Below are 19,988 nucleotides of genomic sequence, written 5' to 3' on the forward strand. Positions count from 1 at the left end.
AACCGGAGTAAGTAATAATGTGCCCACTACAGGATCTTTGCAATAATCCAGGTACTGTAACTTCTTTTTTTGGTTTTACAATCTACAACTTCACAGATTTACTGATTGAGCCTATACATCATTCTGTATTCCTTAAAGGTTTTAACTTTGTACCTTCCAACAGGGTGAAAATTGATCATTCCCTGTTGGATTTAAAATTTTTTACCCATAAAATTAATTTGCAACTATTATACGGCCAAAGTACTTGTGATGTGAGTATTACAAACTGCAAGAGGAAAAGCCTTGCAAACCCCCCCCCCCCCTCAGACCTCCCAACCATTCTGAATTACTCGGTTTTTACCGAGTTTTGGGGTCCAAATGAAGGGATCCACGATTCCCGAGTGGCACCCCTTCATTTCCAATTTTTCTTTGCTTTTTTTAAAATTTTCGCGCTGTTGGAGCTGATGTCATCACGTGTGCAATGACGTCAGCTCCATCAGGCTACCAGCCAGTCGGAATTGAGCTCAAGGAACTCACATCATCATTTCCGGCTGGTTGAATTAAGTTGTGAAATGGCAGGAATGGAAGCTAATTTCTTGTTCTGCACAGTTCTTCAGGGAAAGAGAAGTTTAGTGCTGCTTATGTCAACTCTACTCATATTGTTAGCACAACAGGTAGTATACTTGCTTTTGTTGCAGAAGGCTGTGGGTTCTACTCCCACTGTCTATTGATGGATTGCTGATATGTACTGTGTCATACTTTTAAAGGGGGTGGATGCTGCAGTCCTGAGAATGTCCTCCTTTGGCGATATACCTATTAACTATGAACCTATTATCAGTTTGCTATCCATTCCCTATTGAAATATTACTAGCTTATCATTTTTTATGTAACATAGGCAATTTATCCTTCAAGGGCAACAGGCATTTTACTTGTAGACGAAACAATGAAATATAAAGTTGTTTGCTAGAAGCAACCTAATTACAGATCTCTTTAACATGGTATTTAGATGACTTTTACTTCTGCAGAGATTGTTCATATTTACTGATATTGGTGGATTGTAGAACTTTGAGTACACTTTTTATGATGGAGGTGTTCTGAATTGGGCAGTTTTGTCATTATTGGTTCATGCATTTTGTTTCATTGCTTACTGGAAAATGTTCAAACAATAAATTTAAAATGCGCTCTAACAAGTGTGCTGTATTATACAAGGAATATAATTTCATAAAGTCAGGTAGGTGTATCAAAGAACACATTTGTTTCGTGTGCAACAAGGGACCTATGATTTGAAAACAGCCCAAAGGTAATCTTTATCCACCACTGGCCAGAATCAGATGCATTTTCTTTGGATGTAGGTTTCAATGCTGTTTCAATGAATGTGAGTTTCAAGGGCAGAGAAGTTTTAATGCTGTCTATTTTAATTGTGAGACTACATTGCTTTATTTAGCAGATGTCTGTTAGTGTTTGTGGTATATGTAAAATAAAATCCAAATAATCATTGTAGAAGTAAAGCAGTATGCACATTAGTGTTTATGGTAAATGGGGCAAAATTGTCAGGTAATGGGACATTAATATGGCTTCAGGTGGACTCTGGGGCCGTAATTTGGTTGTCTGTTCTTCAGTTTGCATTTAAAAGTTGGTATCCCACAATTCTATTGGAGTGGGTGGGGTTACATGATTATGTATGCAAATTTTATGTTAATCAGTGTACAGATTTGTACCTATTTTTCATGACCTTTGTCCAGATTTTTGATGTTTCCAGGTTGAGAGGTATGCCCCCCTTACACCCTGTCAGTAACCTCTATGAAAAGATATGTGAAAAAGAGATTTGTGGTCTATTGGCAAGTAAATGTAATCACCAGTTTTACAACTTGAACACTGAAGAAAGACACATTTTGAATTCAATAATGAATGACAGGAAAAATAGGTGCATGAAACCAGACAAGGGGGGGGGGGGGTCTTGTCATCATGTACAACACAGACTATAATGGATGGATGCTGAACCTTTTATGTGATATGGAAACATACTGCCCTGTGTCCCTTAATGAGATTAATACATCTCATAGCAGCATCAGGGTGGAATTGGAGGAGTGTTTTCTCTTTGAACAGCTCAACTCTAACTTGTTTGAATTTTTAAAAGTGCAGGATCCCATTATTCCACCTATTTTTGGGATTCCAAAAATACATTCAAACATACAGGACCCTCCATTAAGGCCAACCGTGGCCTCAGCAGGATCCATGATAGAACCCATGGCAAAATGTATTGACAACAAGTTAAATAACTTATTTTCTGGGTTCAGGCACATACTTAAAGATCCCTGGGACTTGTTGGACAAACTTAGAGATGTTTGCTTTGACTCAGACACTGTGCTTGTTACTTGTGATGTTAAAAAAACTTTTTTCTTATATACCACATGAAGAGGGCTTGGTTTGGTTTATTGATGTGGTTAAATCTTACAGCAACCTTTCTGAAACTGACTCTACTCCTATTAGTGAGTTTATGGAGATTATTCTGAGCAACAATTTTATCAGATTTGATAGTGAATACTACAAGCAAGTCACAGGTGTTGCTATGGGGGCCGCTTGTGCCCCCGTATTTGCCAATGGGTTCTATTAAAATGGGAACTATCTATCTTGTTTAACATTCCCTTTTTTAAGTTCTGAAAGGGATATTTTAGATATTTGGATGATTTACTGTTGGTTTGGCAAGGGGACATTGTACAGTTAGAAGAATGTTTTACCCTATTGGATGCTAGCACTGATTTTCTAAAATTTACACATCATGTAGGCTACCATGAGATAAATTTTTTAGACATAAAAATTCTGTGGTCACAGGATGCAGGACTGGAGACTCGCCTGTAATGAAAACCTACTTATTGCAACTCCTTGTTTTATTCTAGTTGTCATCCCAGCCATCAAAAGAGAGATATCATAAAAAGCCAGTTTATATGAGCCTCTAGGCTTACATCTACTGATGGCTGGTGTACGAGGGAATTTGGAAACAATAAGGAACATGTTTCTTGAGAGGGGCTTTCCCAAAAATCTTTTGGAAAGTACTCTTGAAGGGGTCAAAGCTGAAAGGGTAGACAAGTACGGCCATATTATTAAACAAGGGTTGTGCAATGACAACAATATTGTTAAAACAACCAATTTTAGTAACAATATGATTTTGTATTACACTCTTGATGTAAAGGGTATTCAAAACATTATTACAAAAAACTGTTTTTTGTTTAACTGTGATCAAAATACTATATCTACTTGGAGAGTCTATGCCAAGTTTTGCATATAAAAGAAGAAACATCAAAGATTTGTTGGAGATGAAACCACAGGTGAATGGGGGTACTTGGCTGGTCACTCTAAAATGTGGAAGATGCAAACAGTGTAGATTTATTGAAGACAATTATAGTGGACGGTTGCACAGTGTGGCCAAAAATGGCTTTGTGGGGGTAAATTTGTTTCTCCGAGAGGCTGGTGTAACTTGCCATCTGTCAGTCCTGCCAGGCCTTTTATGTTGACAAGATGATTAAGGGGTTAAACTGTGCACTTTACCAACACACATACAGCATACAGAAACCTGACAACAAAAGTGCACTGGCACGCCACTCTATGGTTTTTGATGGTTTTGACAAGTTTAAGTTTCTAGTGCTGGAGCAGGTACATAATGGTCCTTTTTGTGGTGACTGGAAAAAATTTAGTGATGCACAGGATAATGGTGTGGCAACTAAGATTCAATGCCACCAATTCCCCAGGCTTGAATGAAAGTGTTTCCATTACCAGTGAACTTAAAAGAAGGCACAATATGGTTTGAAATTTTTTAACAAATTTGTATATGTTTTTTTACTGGCATTCCAGTGCTTTAAATGTTTTTTTATACTGCTGTTCTTAACCAGCACTTAGTTGTGCATGTTACTTTTTTTAGAGGTTGGTCTGTTACACACTGACTGCTTCATCATTGGGGGTGGGGTTTACTTACTTGAAAAGTATTTAAACTGGCTTTTACTTTGTTTTGTGGTTCTGAAGATGTCAATGTACTGACGAAAGTGCTACACCACTTTTATTTGTTTTGTATATTAAAAGTGTTTTGGAGTTTTTTTAAGTTTATTTTGTTTTTTCTTTTGCCTGTTATTGGACTGCCAAGTGCTTGTGTTGTTTATGTCGGAAAGATTGTTTATATTTTGATATGGTTTCTTTAAGGAAGGTGCGGATTTCTAATGAATTAAGTCAGTTACCTTATTGAAAGCTTCTGTATATAAGGGACTTAATGTTATTTTAACATTGACTCTGAAGATGCCTGTGTAATTGCAGGTGAAAGTGCTTAAGTCTTGATTTTAAGTATTAATAAACCAGATTTTCCATTGAGTTGTGGGCGTTGTGGTGATATTACTAGTTTTTATTTTGGTTATTAGTCACCTTGTGTAATTATTTAGAGATTCTGTTAAATGTTTTGGATCTTCTACCTCTGCATTCACTCAACAGTTCTAACCACTGAGCTTTTTATCCCATCTCAAAACAAGGAAAATTTTTCCTCTTTCTCCTGGTAGATTATTATAAAAATGGATGAACTTGTTCAAAATATTTCATTTCAAGTTTTTAACAGTATGATACTGTTAAAATAACTCCTCTGTTGATATTATAATAGGACAGGAGCACTTCTCAGTACTCTTAAGAAATCAAGGCAAGATGTGCCTAAATCTGCCCTCTCTTCTGCCTTCTCATCTGTGAATTATGACAAGCTGGCAGAGGCAATGTTAAAGCCTCAGGCCAGGTGTTTTTTCCTGCTATTCTATTTCCATCTTCACCTGTCCAGTTACTGGTACTTCCAGCTGGATCCCGCACTGAGGATGCTAGTCCTTTGACCAGTAGCACTGATGTTGATGTCAGGGCTGATACTGATGCCATATAGAACTATCCATCTCAATTCGATATAGCATGACTTTGTGACTTCTGCAATTAGTGTTCCTCTGATTTAAATGCAGTTGATTTCCTTTCCCTTGAGACTCATAGGTTCATAAGTAAGTCTTAGGCTAGTTGCCCTTGTGGGCCATTTTATGCCTAGCCAGTTTTCCTTTTGGTACTTGAATTAACCTATCTCATCTGGTGTTAGATTGGCCTTACCCATCTCATGGTCAATAATTATATATTAACCCTAGTGAGAATAACTGAGATCATACCATAGATAATTTGATGGGAACTATGCATAAGACAAAAGCAATGCCTCTGCCATTATTAGCACAGGGGGCAGTTCTGGGCTAAATTTTCTACAGCTCATCTCTAGATCCAAGTTGTGCTTGAATATGAACAGGGATGAGCTTTGTTTTACATGAATAGGAAGTTTGTTACAGAGCAATGGCACCCTCTGAGAAAATTTCCTGCGCCTCCAAACCATTTTGTTGAGGTTGCAGAAGAGGTTTACACCCTAGACTGAGTATTTCTGATGTCATTGGACTTGCTGATGTACAGTAGGTCCATGAGTACTGGGTTGGAGGGATCATGTATGCTAGACATAGAGTATATAGTGGCAAGGCTTTGAGTCAGTCCATGTTGGAAAATTTGTTTAGGCCTTGTAGCCTTTGAATCTATATCAGTTGAGCGAAAACCCCTTTGTACGAATACGTCGAACCACATTGCGTGAAGTATGTAAACCTCGAACGTCCAAAACCGCAAATTCCAAAATGTCGATTTGTTTTGGTTGGCCCGTCTGCGGTATAGCTCTGTAAGGTAAGTGTGCGATAGACAGGACTTTAGGGTTGGGATATGGGTTAAGGTAAGTGCATAGATAGGTAATATATGTAAGATTTAGTGTAGTGTTAGATGTAGGTTTTTTTTAAGTGTATGTATGTGTGTTATTTATTTTGTTTGGGTGTATGTCTGTAGGGTTTGGTTAGTGTATGTATGTGGCTTATTTATTTTGTTTGGGTAGGTACTAAGCAGGTGGTGGGGTTGGCCGACTATGATAGTTTATTTTATTTTTCGTGGTTTAGTGTATTTGGGATTTTCGCGGTTCGAGGTATAGGGTTCGATGTTTAGGTATTCGTGTAAAGGGGTTTTCGCTCAGTTGATATAGACCCTAGCCTTTTAGTAAGGTGTCACTCATCTAATTAGGATAAAAGAGATGAACAGTTGTGGGTTCAGTTTAAGCAGCTTTATTACACACAAAAACATCAGGAATGAGGCTTTTTATCTTAAACTTAAATAAACTTATAAACAGACTTACTACTACACTCGTACATGTTAACACTCTGGCTGTTGTCTCAAAATGGCACTGCTGCCTGCACGTGCTCACTATTTATATGCACGTGCCTCTATCTGGAAATGCTTCTTACAGTTACATGCACATGCTCTGTTCTACGTCTTTCCTCTTTGAGAAATAGATCACATACCAATTGACAGTATTCAATGAAATGCAATTACACAGAAATGATCTTCTGACATGCAATTATACAGAACTAATTCTGTGACATGCAATCATACAAAATTAGACACACACAAAACAATCATGTTCAGGTTGCTGCGTATTTTACACTAGGTCTAGAAACACTACTTGATCATGTAACATAAAAGTCAGAACTGGATCTAGCAATGGGGACCGTCTTCAAGGAATGTTCAACTCTGGCGACATCTGAGACATCATCAGGAATGGGAATGGATACTGAGACATGTTCTTCAGTATGAACATTGTCAGGGTTGCTCTGAGATTTAGAGTCTGTATCTCAGGTACAATGCTGCAATATAATTTCTAACACAGGAAGAAGACACCTGTGGTTTCTCCTGTATTCTATGCCCTCAGATTCCACCAAGTAGGATTTCGGCTTGGCACATGTGCCACTCACTTGACTAATTTGATCAAAGCCTTTTGTCATTTGCATCCTCACGGTTTCTCCTTCTTTTAACGGACAAAGAAATCTGCTCACTTTATCATAGCTGGGCTTCTGAAAGGAATGCTTCTTAACTCATTACAGCAGAGTGATGCCTCCAGGTACATCTGCATTTAATGCCTACTGAAGCCTCTAGGCATCAAATATAGCTTGTTCATATTTGCATCAATACTTCCAACACCATGCTATGTACAAGGTTTTAAAAGATTTTATCTTAAAGCTTACACAATAGCAAACTCAACTGCATTAATATTTGACCTCCGTGTAGTGCAGGTAAATAGATATTAATTGATGTTTTTATGACATTAATTTATAGAGATATAATGTTCACATTTTTCTAAATATCTCAACAACCAAGCAACACAGACAGAACTCCTTAGCCTCTTATGAAAGCTCTCAGACAGATGAATAAAATGCTGCTGGTATGTGTGTAACTTGAGTGGTTGCTGAGATATTTTAAGTTGTTTACAAAATATTATAAATGTAATAGTTACTGGGTTTACTGTGACTTATAACATTCAGTTTAAGACCTAGAATCTAAAGAATACTACTACTATAAAAATAGTTTGGGCTGAAGACTTTGCCATTTATACTTCTTTCATAATCCCTATTGTTCCAGAGATATGAGCATTTGTTTGAAATAGGGAGGGAGGGTGGCCTAATGGTTAAGATGTTTGCCTTACAAACACAAGGTGCAGGGTTTGAGTCTCACAAGGGATAATTGGCTAAGCTTAAAATGGCTCGCAAGGACAATTAGCTTAGTATTAACCTATGAACCTATATGAGGACATCATTTGATTGCTTTCTTGTTTTTAGCATTAGGCACCAACAAGCTAGAACTGATAGGCAAGGTTTTTCTGGTTTGCCTAAGTAGAAGTCGCTGAGCAGGTGAGCCAAGTAGGTTGTCATGGGGTATGATTCTGAGATTAAGTAAATAAAAGGAGATATCGGTATTGTCACGCTTTGACCTCGCCAGTAATTTCTTTGCACTCTGTACCGCACATTCAGCAAGGTCATTTGACTGTGAGTATTCCGTACTACTAGTAACATGTATAAAGTCCACTCTTTTGCAAATTTCTGAAACAACTGACTGGTATACTGGGTACCATTGGCAGAAATAACTTTGTGTGGACTACTACAGACTGAAAAATGACATTTCATCTTAGTAATAACAGCACTGGATGTTAGGTTAGGTAGTAAATCAATATCAAACTAGTTCAAATAAGAGTCTACCAAGACTAAGTAATGCTGAGTGTTCCACTCAAGACTACTGTTGACTAAGGTAGTTTAGGAATCTGGCTTAGCTGAAGTGGCAATTTTTGCAAATGCAGTTTAGTACTGTTGCATACTGAACAAGAACAAAGTACTTTATCAATGTCCTTTGATAGAGAAGGCCAAAAAAATAGTGCACACACACACACACACACACACACACACACACACACACACACACACACGTGCGCAAACACCCACACACACGCGCGCGCACACACGTCAGAACTTTATGCCAGAACTTGTAATTATGCTCAGTAGCACAACAGACTCTTTGAAATAACTGCACTTTGCTAAATAAGCATCCGTAGCACAAGAATACTTAAAAATTACTGTACTTTGCAAAATCACTCCTTATCAGTGTAAGAAATACTTTGACATGACTGTCCTTTACTAATAAACTGTACATAGCAGAAGAAGCTCAGAGTAAGAAACACTTTGAAATGAATGCACTTTCCAAATAAGCTCTACATAGCACAAGAACCTTTCAAAATGGCTGTACTTTGCGAAATAATTCTGTATAGTATAAAAAAGACTTTGAAATGGCGGCACTCTGAGAATAAATGCACACAGCACAAGAAACTTTTTTGAAATGTCTGTACTTTGACTGCACTTTGCAATATAACTGTACTCTACACACAGCAAACTCTTTGAAATAATTATACCGTAAGAAAGCACACACTCTGCAAACACTTTACACATTCTGAGATACTTTGAACAACTCTAATTATGCTATGAATGGCTTCGTTCAATGGAAAATAGTTTATGCCCAAAACACGGTCCTTTCCTAAAAAACATACAGGTGCCTTGCTCTTTAAGCTTATTTTGCCCTTTTATTGTACTCATTATGGACATCTGACCTCTTATCATGTTCATTATACTTTTCTTGTGCTCGTTTTATTTTAAACATGCTCTCTATGCAAACCAAATGTAATTCTGAACCCTATATGAATATTTCTGATACTTTTATCAGATTTCATGGTTTTAAACATTTCATTTAACTAATAATGCATTTTGTGCCTTTCACTTGATTAATATGTTTTGTGCTACTTTTAATTAACAATGCATTTTGTGCCTTACAAATGCTCTGTTTCATTTTCTTTGCAAAATAAATAATCCGTGCAACTTTTGGTTACCTTAAGTTTGTTTCTGACTCTTTTTGATCACTTGAGCACTGTTATCATCCATCCTGCTCAATATACCTTCACCGTCACCTCTGTCCTGGTTCTGACACCATGTCGCTTGGCTGGTCGGAATAAGATGAACAGTTGTGGGTTCAGTTCAAGCAGCTTTATTACACACAGACATCAGAAATGAGGCTTAGTAGCTTAAACTTAAATCAACCTATAAACAGACTTACTACTACACTCATACATGTTAACACTCTGGCTGTTGTCTCAGAATGGCACTGCTGCCTACACGTGCTCACTATTTATATGCATGTGCCCACATCTGGAAGTGCTTCACAAAGTTACATACATGCTCTGTTCTACATAAGGTTTCTCTCTGGGCATTCATTTGCTTGCATGTGTCTTGACAGACACATGCCAAAGGGGTATTAGACTGTGCTAAGTAAAGGGGGAAAAGAACATCTCATGATCTAGACACAATCCCTTTGTTTATAAGACATGCAATATAGAAGGACTTTCTTATGAATGTGGGCACATATTGCTTGAAAGTTAGGTCATTGTCCACATAAGTTCCCAAATGCCAAACAACTGGATCACCTCTTAGGGGTGTATTGTAAATGTGGTAGTTCCTAAGGGTAGAGGACTTCCCAAAAGGATAACATTATGCATTTTTGGCATTTAGATTCAGTCTATGATTTTTAACACCAGTTGCTTTTTGGGACAGGCCTTCCTGCAGGATGGCTAAGTAATTTGGGGATTCAGTGACTGTTCCTAACCTGAAGTCATCTTCAAACCTAGTCAGCCAGAGCCCTTTGGTATTGACTTTTACATCAGAGAAGTATGTGATGGGTCCTTATGCTGGGCCACTAATCAAGGAGACTCAATCCTCACCACTGACTCCAGTGAGGGGCAGTCACTAACAGCAAAGATGGATTCACATGGCATTTTCAGATGCAGCTCCCTGCACCAAACACAATTTCTCTTAATAGCACACAGGGAACACTCTCCAGACATGGGGGTAGACTCTCTTTCTTTCTCCAGACCCACACAAAAGTCCACATTGATCTCTTTGGAGCTCTGTGTCGCTGTTCCCAGTAGCCGACGCACACAATTTGATATTTAAGTTTCACACACACATACACACCTGGGAGAAGCTGGCACAGATTTACTAGCTATGCCCCTTTCTGCCCAGACTCTCAGCTAATCATGCTGCCACCAGCCAGCTACCCAAGGCTCTTACAAAGGGTACCCAATTATACTGTGTAAAATTAATACTAATACAAATGGTAGGGTATGACCAAAGCAGCAAGCCTTTCACGAGGAGCCACAGTCTCACTAAAACAAGCATACGTACTCTCAAGATGTTAAAAGTAATCTTTAAAGGACCATCCACAATGAAAGGTATTAAAATACTTAATGATAAATAATAAAACAGAAAACAGGAGAATACCAAATACAATAAACAACAGAGTTTCAACCAGAGAGATATAACAATAACACAGTTGGATAGTTTCTCACAGATGCAGAAAACAATACTAAATTATTCTCACTAAATGTCCCTGACTGACTAAAGAATTACTGTTCTCTGACTACTTACAAAAGCAAGGCAAGCTGATGTGTGCTGAATGTGAGATATATCCTGTCAGAAATCTTTCCTGTCAGGTTCCAAAGGGCTGCTGCGAAATTTCCAAAGAAACCAGATGCTGGTTAGAGGATGACATCACCTCTGGTCACCTGACTCTGGTACAATATACACACAGAGCTTTGCTAAGATCTGTGTCAGCATCTGAAAGTTATAACACAATTTCAAACTTTCCACCCTTCTAGGGTTCTCTGATAAACTTACACATTTGATCAATTACAGCAATACAACCTAATATACATGCATACATTATTTCTGTCTAGCAGGGCCTACTTTTTATGCATTTTTAACACAAGTAAATTTACAAATATATTTTTAACTCAAACATCTGTACAAATCAGTGTGACAGTCAAATAACATAAAATATTTACAGAATTCCAGCTAGTTATGCTAGCACATGTACAAATGTACTGCCCTACTCTCCCTGGCACAAATGGCACTATATCATAACATCACAAAGTACATGCTCATGATGCCCTTAATAGCAGTTTGAGGCACTGGACTCTTGTTGCCTGTGTCTACCACAATCCTTTTAATGTCAATATTGATTATGACTTACCAGCCCCTGGTGTCCTAGCACCAAGTATTTTTGTGTTGATGCTATTTTTGGCAATGATACAAGCAATATTTGTACTCTGGTTTCCCACAGTGCTTTATATTTCACCCCCAGTATTAGTATCTCTAATGACAGAACAGTTTGCTTTTAAGGCCTCAGCTTTCCATCCTGTTGACCACCATCAGGGCAGAGGGGTCACAGGTACTGTACAGCCTCCTACATTGACATATTCTACAAACAGGTCTATTCACTTCATACTCTTCAATCTCAACTCCCACAAAATGACACAGAAATGCCCAGTATAAGAATAGGCATACAAACTCAACATTTACATCCCTCTATAAAGTGCTGATGGTAAACAGGGCTGCTCCTCTCCTGCATTCCCCAAGATGACTCCAGGTATGGAGAATATTAGGATCTGATACATCCGTAAGAGACTGATCCTACATCTTCTTTACAGAGAAGGCTCCAGGAGGTCCGGGGATCTACTCAATAACATGTCCTGAGTAGTACCTTCTTTGTCAGAAATCATAAGAAGTGCCACCAAAGCCACTAATAGGAAGACCTGACACAGTGGACTTGACCCCTCCAAAAGGCTGACTATATTCTATAGTTTTCCAGAGAGCAGACATTTTTTTATCCAAGTCTCACAAGCTGGACATCTTATTTCAGCAGTGGCCTTTAGAAAGGCTTCATTTCCACACAGCCTGGCTGTCTACCAGACATACTATAAACAGTGACTGATGAGCTACAAAAGTCAGTTTATGCAGCTATCACCTTTGCTATGCAGGCATTAAAGTATGTAATGCATACAATGAATTTTCAATGCTATATAGTTGATAGTATGCATCATACCATTTAAGGGTTGCAGGATAGGCCTTTTAAAGATAAGTTATATTCTCAGTGCTTGGCTGCCTGAAACATGATGAATCTTGTGATAAACATTTTTATAACATCATTTATTGGACTGCAAGGGTCTCCCCATCTGACACTTCTATATGCATGGCTCTGCTTACCAGACTTCTCCGAGAACACTAAGGCAACTTTTATGGATCTCTATCTCTATTTCTTTCTGTTTCTCTCTCTTCCCAGGTCTGCAATATGGGATCCACAAATAACACAGCACTCTGAAAGCATGTAAAAGGATGGTGAGATTCCCAAAATTGTGTGCATTAGATTTCAGTTGCCTCAGTACCTCTTTTCTAGGATACAGACGAGGAAGCGCTAAATGTGGTTTAGGTACATCACCAAGCACCAGCATCAGGTAGCTGGATCAAAGACCATTTCTCAAGGCAACTTTTAGCAAGACTGCAGGCCCAAAACCTTGGTCTTTGGCAAAATCAAAGACCATGCTTCATCCCTGAATGGAGGGAAGCACTTCTAAGGCTTTACCTGACTGTACCAATCTGGTGGTACTTAGGACCCATCTGTTCCTCCATTGTCTGCCTGGAAATTCTTCACCAGAGACAAGTGGTTAGAGAAACTGATATCCAGAAGATACAATATTTCCTTCCAAAAACAAATGGCATCAAAATCCCTATCCTTGTCTTTGTATCCTACCCAGTAAGAAGAGATCCACAAAACAGGAGATATCTAAAATTCTATCAAAAGAGACATCCAAGAATGCCAGCAGACTATAGTAAGTTAGGACATTATTCCAAATATGTTTTGGTAACCAAAATACAAGGGATTGCAGGCCAGTGTTGGACCTAGACATCTTCATTCCCCAAGACATCTTCCTGATCAGAGTGAAGTCAATTCTTTCTCGCCTACTAGTTGGAGACTGGATGTGCTATTGCAATCTCCAAGACACTACTTGCATACTAAAACCATCAAGGAGTCCAGGAGTTTCCCAGGTTTTTGTGTATCAACCAGGCATTATTTGTTCTGTATTATTCAATTTAGCCTCTTCTCAAACCTCATGATGTTCACCAAATATGCACCCATGGCAACAACATACTGGAGACTGTAGGGAGACAAAATATTCCCATACCTAGATGCCTGGTTCCAAGCTACTACATTTGACACTCTTTGGCCCTCTTCAAAAGGAACCTTGATGATTGGATGGGAGAAAGGAAATTCACCCCGGAGATCACGTCAGTTTCCCTGCTAGACAGGGGTCCAGGGAAGTAAATAGTGTGGGAAGAAATAGCCAGGGAATTGTTATGGCTAGGCTTGTATAGGCCCCTAGGGCCGATAGCCTAGTACCAACCTATGAACCTATGACCAAAAAAACAAGAAAAGGAACTGCACTATGGTGAAGCAGACTACACGTAAAAATCTAAGTCCAAGCAACAAAAATCACAGTCTGTGCAAATGCCATAAAACTTTAATCACATAAAACTTTGGTAGTAAAGCTTTCCGTAGGGGATTCCTCTAGTCATAAGTGTGATGTGCATAGGTCTAGTCATACTATCGTTCTAGCGAATCACTAGTTGGATTATGGGTGTTAGAAAAATATGTATTAATGTGTGTATGCTTAATGCCAATTAATAATCAAAAGATTTAATACGCTTTTCATTCTATTTTACATGCACTGTGCTATATATAAATTGAGTTTCATATCAGACTGAAAAAGATGCTTTTTGAAAACTGCAGAATGCTTTCTGAAACTTGCAAGATGCCCTCTGACCAAGTAACTGCTAGCACAGCAATATTCATGTTTATGCCTTTTGGAAATGTACTTGAGAAGCAGGTGCTTATCTGCTAGGTCAGGAACGAATGAATGAACAATACTATATTCTATAAATGTAGTCATTTTAAACAATCAGCTCTGTTCGAAGCATGAGAACATGTGCAGTTGCAGTAGCTTAGAGATAAAGTAGACAAAGGATTATTAGAGAAATTAACTGTTAGCATTGTGCTTGAATTAGCCATAATACCTTGAATGGTAACATGACATGTATCTAACTGGTAGTAATCAAGGCCATGTTGTTTTCCTCAGGAAGTTTAACATAAAAATTGATAAATCAGCAGAAATTCATGGGAATGATGGTCAACAGATGATGATGAAAAAGGTGGTAATCTGTTATGTCAGCTTGGTAGGCCATGACTAGTTAGAGAATGTATAAAAATGAAAGTATTTCCTGTTTCTAGCTAGGCAAACTCTGTAATAGCACATTTTTGTCTCCTTGCTGCAAGATTAAAGTGCCTTAACCTGAAACTACCGTGTTTTGATCATTTTTAAAGTATATTTTTCCTTTGACAATGGGAATGAACATTTATTTGTTTTTAAAGTTATAAAGGTGATATTAGATGGGGAGATTTAGATAATAAACTTGAGTTGTTTGAATACAAATGGATCATCACTTTTTGTGCTGATAGAACTCCTGGTATCAATGCAAATGTAAGTTTGAAACTGGTCTTACAGATGTAATAATTGTAATAATGAAGTAATTCGTTTTTGTATATTTTTTGATTGGTTTTATATGACTGGTGGGCTCTTTAATTGTTTAATTGATTAATTTATGAGAATGTTATTTAATGGACATTGGCAATGTGTATTGCTTTTAGCACAGAGGAAGAATATTTTGATCTGAAAGCTTTGCAACTAAAGTCTTATGTGATTAAAATTTTATGGTGTTTGTAGAGTCCATGTTTTTTGTTCCAAGCTACTACATCTGCTCAGGTTCTAACTGTCTCCAAAGAATTCTTGATTAGAATGTTTCATGGTGAACTTTGTGAAGTCTCAGTTGACCCCCCTTCTCAGCTGCTCACATTTATTTGATGTAGTCCATAAACAATTCATTGCCATACATGTCTGTCTGTAGAAGGGATATTTTCCTTATAAATGCAGGTTTAAAACATTTTGGCTTCTGGGAAGGTTTCAGCTTAGCTATACCTGAAGGGCCCATGTTTAAAGGTGATGACCATTCAGGTGATGTCATCTGCTAGACACCACATGAGGGTGCTATAATGGACTGCTAAAGTCCAATGGTCTACTTCAGACTATATATCCAACCTAAGCAAGATATCTACATCTTAGATAGAATACCCTCAGTGTTAGATGAAGACAACATATTTTCCACTGGCAAATCCCTTTTACTTACTCATAATTCTAATGTCAGTCACTCTGGATGCATCTCCCATAAGGTGGGAGTTGACATTTCAATGGACAGATGGTCCAAGGTATCTGGAATCCTCTGAAATAGTAGTGGTTTATAACTTCAACAGACAACGTGGAACACTATCATACTCCTATACCTAGAGCCCACATGATTATGGTACAACAGACAAGGTGGAACACTATCATACTCCTATACCTAGAGCCCACGTGATTATGGTACAACAGACAAGGTGGAACACTATCATACTCCTATACATAGAGCCCAAGTGATTATGGTACAACAGACAAGGTGGAACACTATCATACTCCTATACCTGGAGCCCACGTGATTATGGTACAACAGACAAGGTGGAACACTATCATACTACTATACCTAGAGCCCACATGATTATGGTACAACAGACAAGGTGGAACACTATCATACTCTTATACCTAGAGCCCATGTGATTATGGTACAACAGACAAGGTGGAACACTATCATACTACTATACCTAGAGCCCATGTGATTATGGTACAACAGACAAGGTGGAACACTATCATACTCCTATACCTAGAGCCCACGTGATTATGGTACAACAGACAAGGTGGAACACTATCATACTCCTATACCTAGAGCCCACGCGATTATTGTAATGAGATAATTAGCTCAAATGCTTTCTGGTAGCCAACCATATTCCAGGGTAGGTCAGTTTCCTAGCAGACAAACTGGAGTTGCTGTCTTCCAATGCCCCATGAGTGATCCCTCAGCCTTTCTGTGATTTATGTTTTCCACATGTTGGGCATGCCTTGCTGTGATCTATTTAAATCGCAAGTGTAGCAGTTATTTCCATCTAATCCTTTCAACAAGAGCACATTGCAGGGATGTCTTGCTTTAATAATGGAGCCCTGACCATTTTATACCTTTTTCTTCCATTTCCTCTGATGATGAGGCTTATCCAGAAAGCCAAATTATACAAAGCAAAAATCATTCTCATAGCACCTCACTGACAATGGTAAATCTGGTTCCCACTGCTTCTGCATTACCTGATGGAAATAAAAAACTGAGATCATGACCCTGCAGAACTATTTTGATTCACCTACTGGGCAAGCCACACCTGTATATTCACTTCCTCATCTCACACCTTGGCTTCTTCTGTTCCATTAACTGTCAGGTTCTTCTCTTTCTCAGCTACAGCAGTTCAGATAATAATTTTTTATTTTTTGCCAGAAGCCAAATAGCCTTGAGGCATACAAAGATACAAGTGAAATTATTTCTCCATAGGGACTACTGCTAGTGGACTACATCCCCTTAGCTCCTGTTCCATCTACATTAGACTACCTATATGGAATATTGGATTCAAGGCTGAACTATTCATCTGTTGAAGTCCCCCTACAGCTATCTCCATCTTCTATGCAGGAGTGCACTCTCCCTTATTGTCATCTCCATGGTTAAACCAAACCTTTCCAAATGGGCACCTTCCTTCTAAGACCTTCCCCTATGGAATCTTGTTCCCCTGAGATGTATATTTTATGCAGGAGAAACTGTCTCAGTATGAAGCTTTGGCTAAGATGAAGTACCTCAATTATAAAGTGTGATAATAGCAAAATACATCTTGCACAAACCATCAATTGTCAATGCATTGAAAAGAAATAATAAAAAACTTCAAAGTATTGTTTTTGTGAGGGGTGGTGAGGGCAAGTTACCCCCCCCCCGCCCCCCCAGCACACACAAGGTAGCTGCATTCACTCCATCCCAATATCTCTAAATATGCTTTCTCCAAGATCACCCAAAAGTGTATGTGTGGGGGGATGAAAGTACAGCGTGAGATCACCAATCTAAAAAGCATAAAATTGTTATCTTCCATAAATTGCCAAGCTTAGAAAAAATAAATACAAATTCTTCAGCTAGTTCCACTCCAAAATTACAAGTGAGCCTGAATTACAGGGAATCAAAACTACAAAGAAACACACTAAAACCCCTCCCAGCACCCTTTCCCCTGCATCTGTAAGTATATTAACTCTGAAGTTGCACGTCCGTAGGGGTAAATGTGTTATTAATGGAACTACGGTGCCAGGTGCTGCTAAAACATACTATAAATGTCATTTATCCATTGACTACAGCTACAGTAAAACCAGACTTGATGGATTAAATGGCTGCCCTTGGAAAATAATGTTTCAAATGCAGTCACATCTGTTACCAAAATTTCTAAGACTCATGCACTCTCAATCAATCTTCTATACACGGTAATTCATAAATGCAAAATCAGTCTGTGAACAAACCTCTCCTTCATGCCTAAAATGGCTAGAAAGGCTAACTTTATGCAATTCATATATATGCCTGTCTTTTTCTCTAGAAGAGTCTAACTAAGGCAAGCATCTACCGCATTGTATGAACATGCACCACTAACTAAGGTTTAGCTTTGAGAAGCCTGGGTTACTTACAAAGACAGCCTGCTAGATGCATCATTTTTAAGAGGATGCTGGGATAGAAAATATCTACTCAACTTAGCTAAGTGGTTGTTGTGTCATGCCAATTCCTAAGGCAGAGTACACTTCAGCACTTGCTATATCTATAGCCTTTTTTTCTGCAGTGCAGCCCTGGAAAATATTTGTGTATCAGCCACTCAGTTTGTCTTCTACACCTTCACAAGACACTAGAAATGGGATACGATGCTCAAGGCCAGTATTATTTAGAGAATTTTCCCATATGGAGGTTAGCCGGAAGGATCTACATGGAACTATACCTCTCAACTGTATAGATTTTCACAGAATGTCCAGATTTTTGCCTCATATTTTTGGTCTGTTCCTCATGAAAATTGTGTTTTTTGATAAAAAAATAAAGCCATTAAATAATGACATGCATCTGAAATTCAGACTTCATATCCTTCAGAAAATGCAAGCTAACACAACTCCTGTTATTCTATCAACTTAGTTTATAAGAGCAATATTTAAAATGTGTCCCTATTTTTGGGCCTTTGCCCCTCTATTATGTCAGGCTTTGTCCAGATCTCTTGCACTAAGAGGTTGAGAGGTATGCATGGAACTCTATCCTTCTACAGTGGATGGTGGACCTCCTGTTATCAGATATGAAAGTTACATATTTACCTTAGCAATAGATCTGTAACAGGAGGTCCAGCCTCTGTAACATACACATTTTCCTTCTCCCACCTCTGGCTTATTGATCTAGAACTCTTCCCTCTTTCGTCTTTCGTACTTTTTAATATGTTATACTGAAGGTCTGGAGAGACATGGCACCTTGGTGCATTATGGGATAGGTGCTTAGCAACCTGGGAAAGTTGTATTCTAATGTTAGTAGCATTAATTATGTAGTTTTGCAGGATAAACCTACTTTTATAAAACAGTTCTTATGCTAAATACAAAACTTCTGTATGTTATATTAGGGAGGTCTGAAGACCATAAGTAATGTCAGTACAGTTAGAAGACGAGTCTGCAATCATTGCTGGGTACATCACAGAAATCTACAAATTCAGTACAAGTATTTATGTAAAAACACAAGGTATGAAAGTATTTCATTTTACACCTTCAATGGCATTTTACTTTTATAATGCCTTGAAAGATGCATACCTTTGTTCATATGTCTATATCTGTACGTATCTATATCTACATCTATAATATATCCAAACTCTGCTTCCTTTGTAATGACTTTCCTGTGCAAAATAGATTAACAAATACATGCATAAATAAATAATGTAATTAAACAAGTCAGACTGTTAATCTGCAAATCTGGTTTGAATTCCATATCTCTGATCGCACAGTACATGAAAATGGCGTGCCTCTATTATGTTCACACAATGCACTATGATTTACTGATGTACCATTCTGGTGAAAGAAATTCCCATGTTTTGATTCCTTTTCACAATACCTTTCTTTCTTTGTGACATGATGAAATTTCAGTCTTCCTTAAATGGATAGAACTTATGGGATGGTAACCTGCAAAATAAATGAAAAAAGGATTTCATTTCAGTAAAAGCAAACATTTTTGTTTACAGTTTTCTGTTGTGATCTGTATTTATCCATCCAGTCTGTACTTCTGTGGTACATTACACTTACTTAATCATTTTACCCACACATTACTTACTTCTCCAGAAACAGGGGTTGTTCTGGGGGATTGTTTCTGTGCTACATTTTACCAGCATGTCACTCACTCACACACACTCTCACTCACACACACTCTCACACACACACACACACACACACACACACACACACACACACACACACACACACACACACACACACACACACACACACAAACTTTCTACGCTGGGAGGTTGCCACTCTGCTACTTTTCACATGCACCCTACAGTGTAAAGCTGGTTTTGCGCCACTTAAGGTGCTGAGATCAGATCAGCAGCTTAAAACAAGTATAGCTTATATCAACTATACAGTAAGTCTAGCTACCAAATTCTTTGCATGCCAGGATTATAGCTAGAATAGGTAAAAATAGACTCCTATAAAATAGTTACTATAC

The 19,988-nt window shown here is 38.2% G+C and overlaps 1 protein-coding gene across 1 annotated transcript in view; it reads right to left on the minus strand.

The window, feature by feature from the left end:
- Nucleotides 1-19,988, minus strand: part of LOC122811307 (aldo-keto reductase family 1 member B1-like) — a 356,222-nt gene that overhangs the window by 21,744 nt on the left and 314,490 nt on the right. The window contains exon 11 of the mRNA XM_044083068.1: nt 19,380-19,447. Coding sequence (XP_043939003.1) covers nt 19,408-19,447 — 40 coding nt within the window. The 3' untranslated portion in view covers nt 19,380-19,407. The remainder of the gene's footprint in view (nt 1-19,379; nt 19,448-19,988) is intronic.

This window comes from Protopterus annectens, chromosome 9.part0, assembly GCF_019279795.1.
Source record: "Protopterus annectens isolate FY-2018-M chromosome 9.part0, PAN1.0, whole genome shotgun sequence".
Lineage (NCBI taxonomy): Eukaryota > Metazoa > Chordata > Ceratodontiformes > Protopteridae > Protopterus > Protopterus annectens.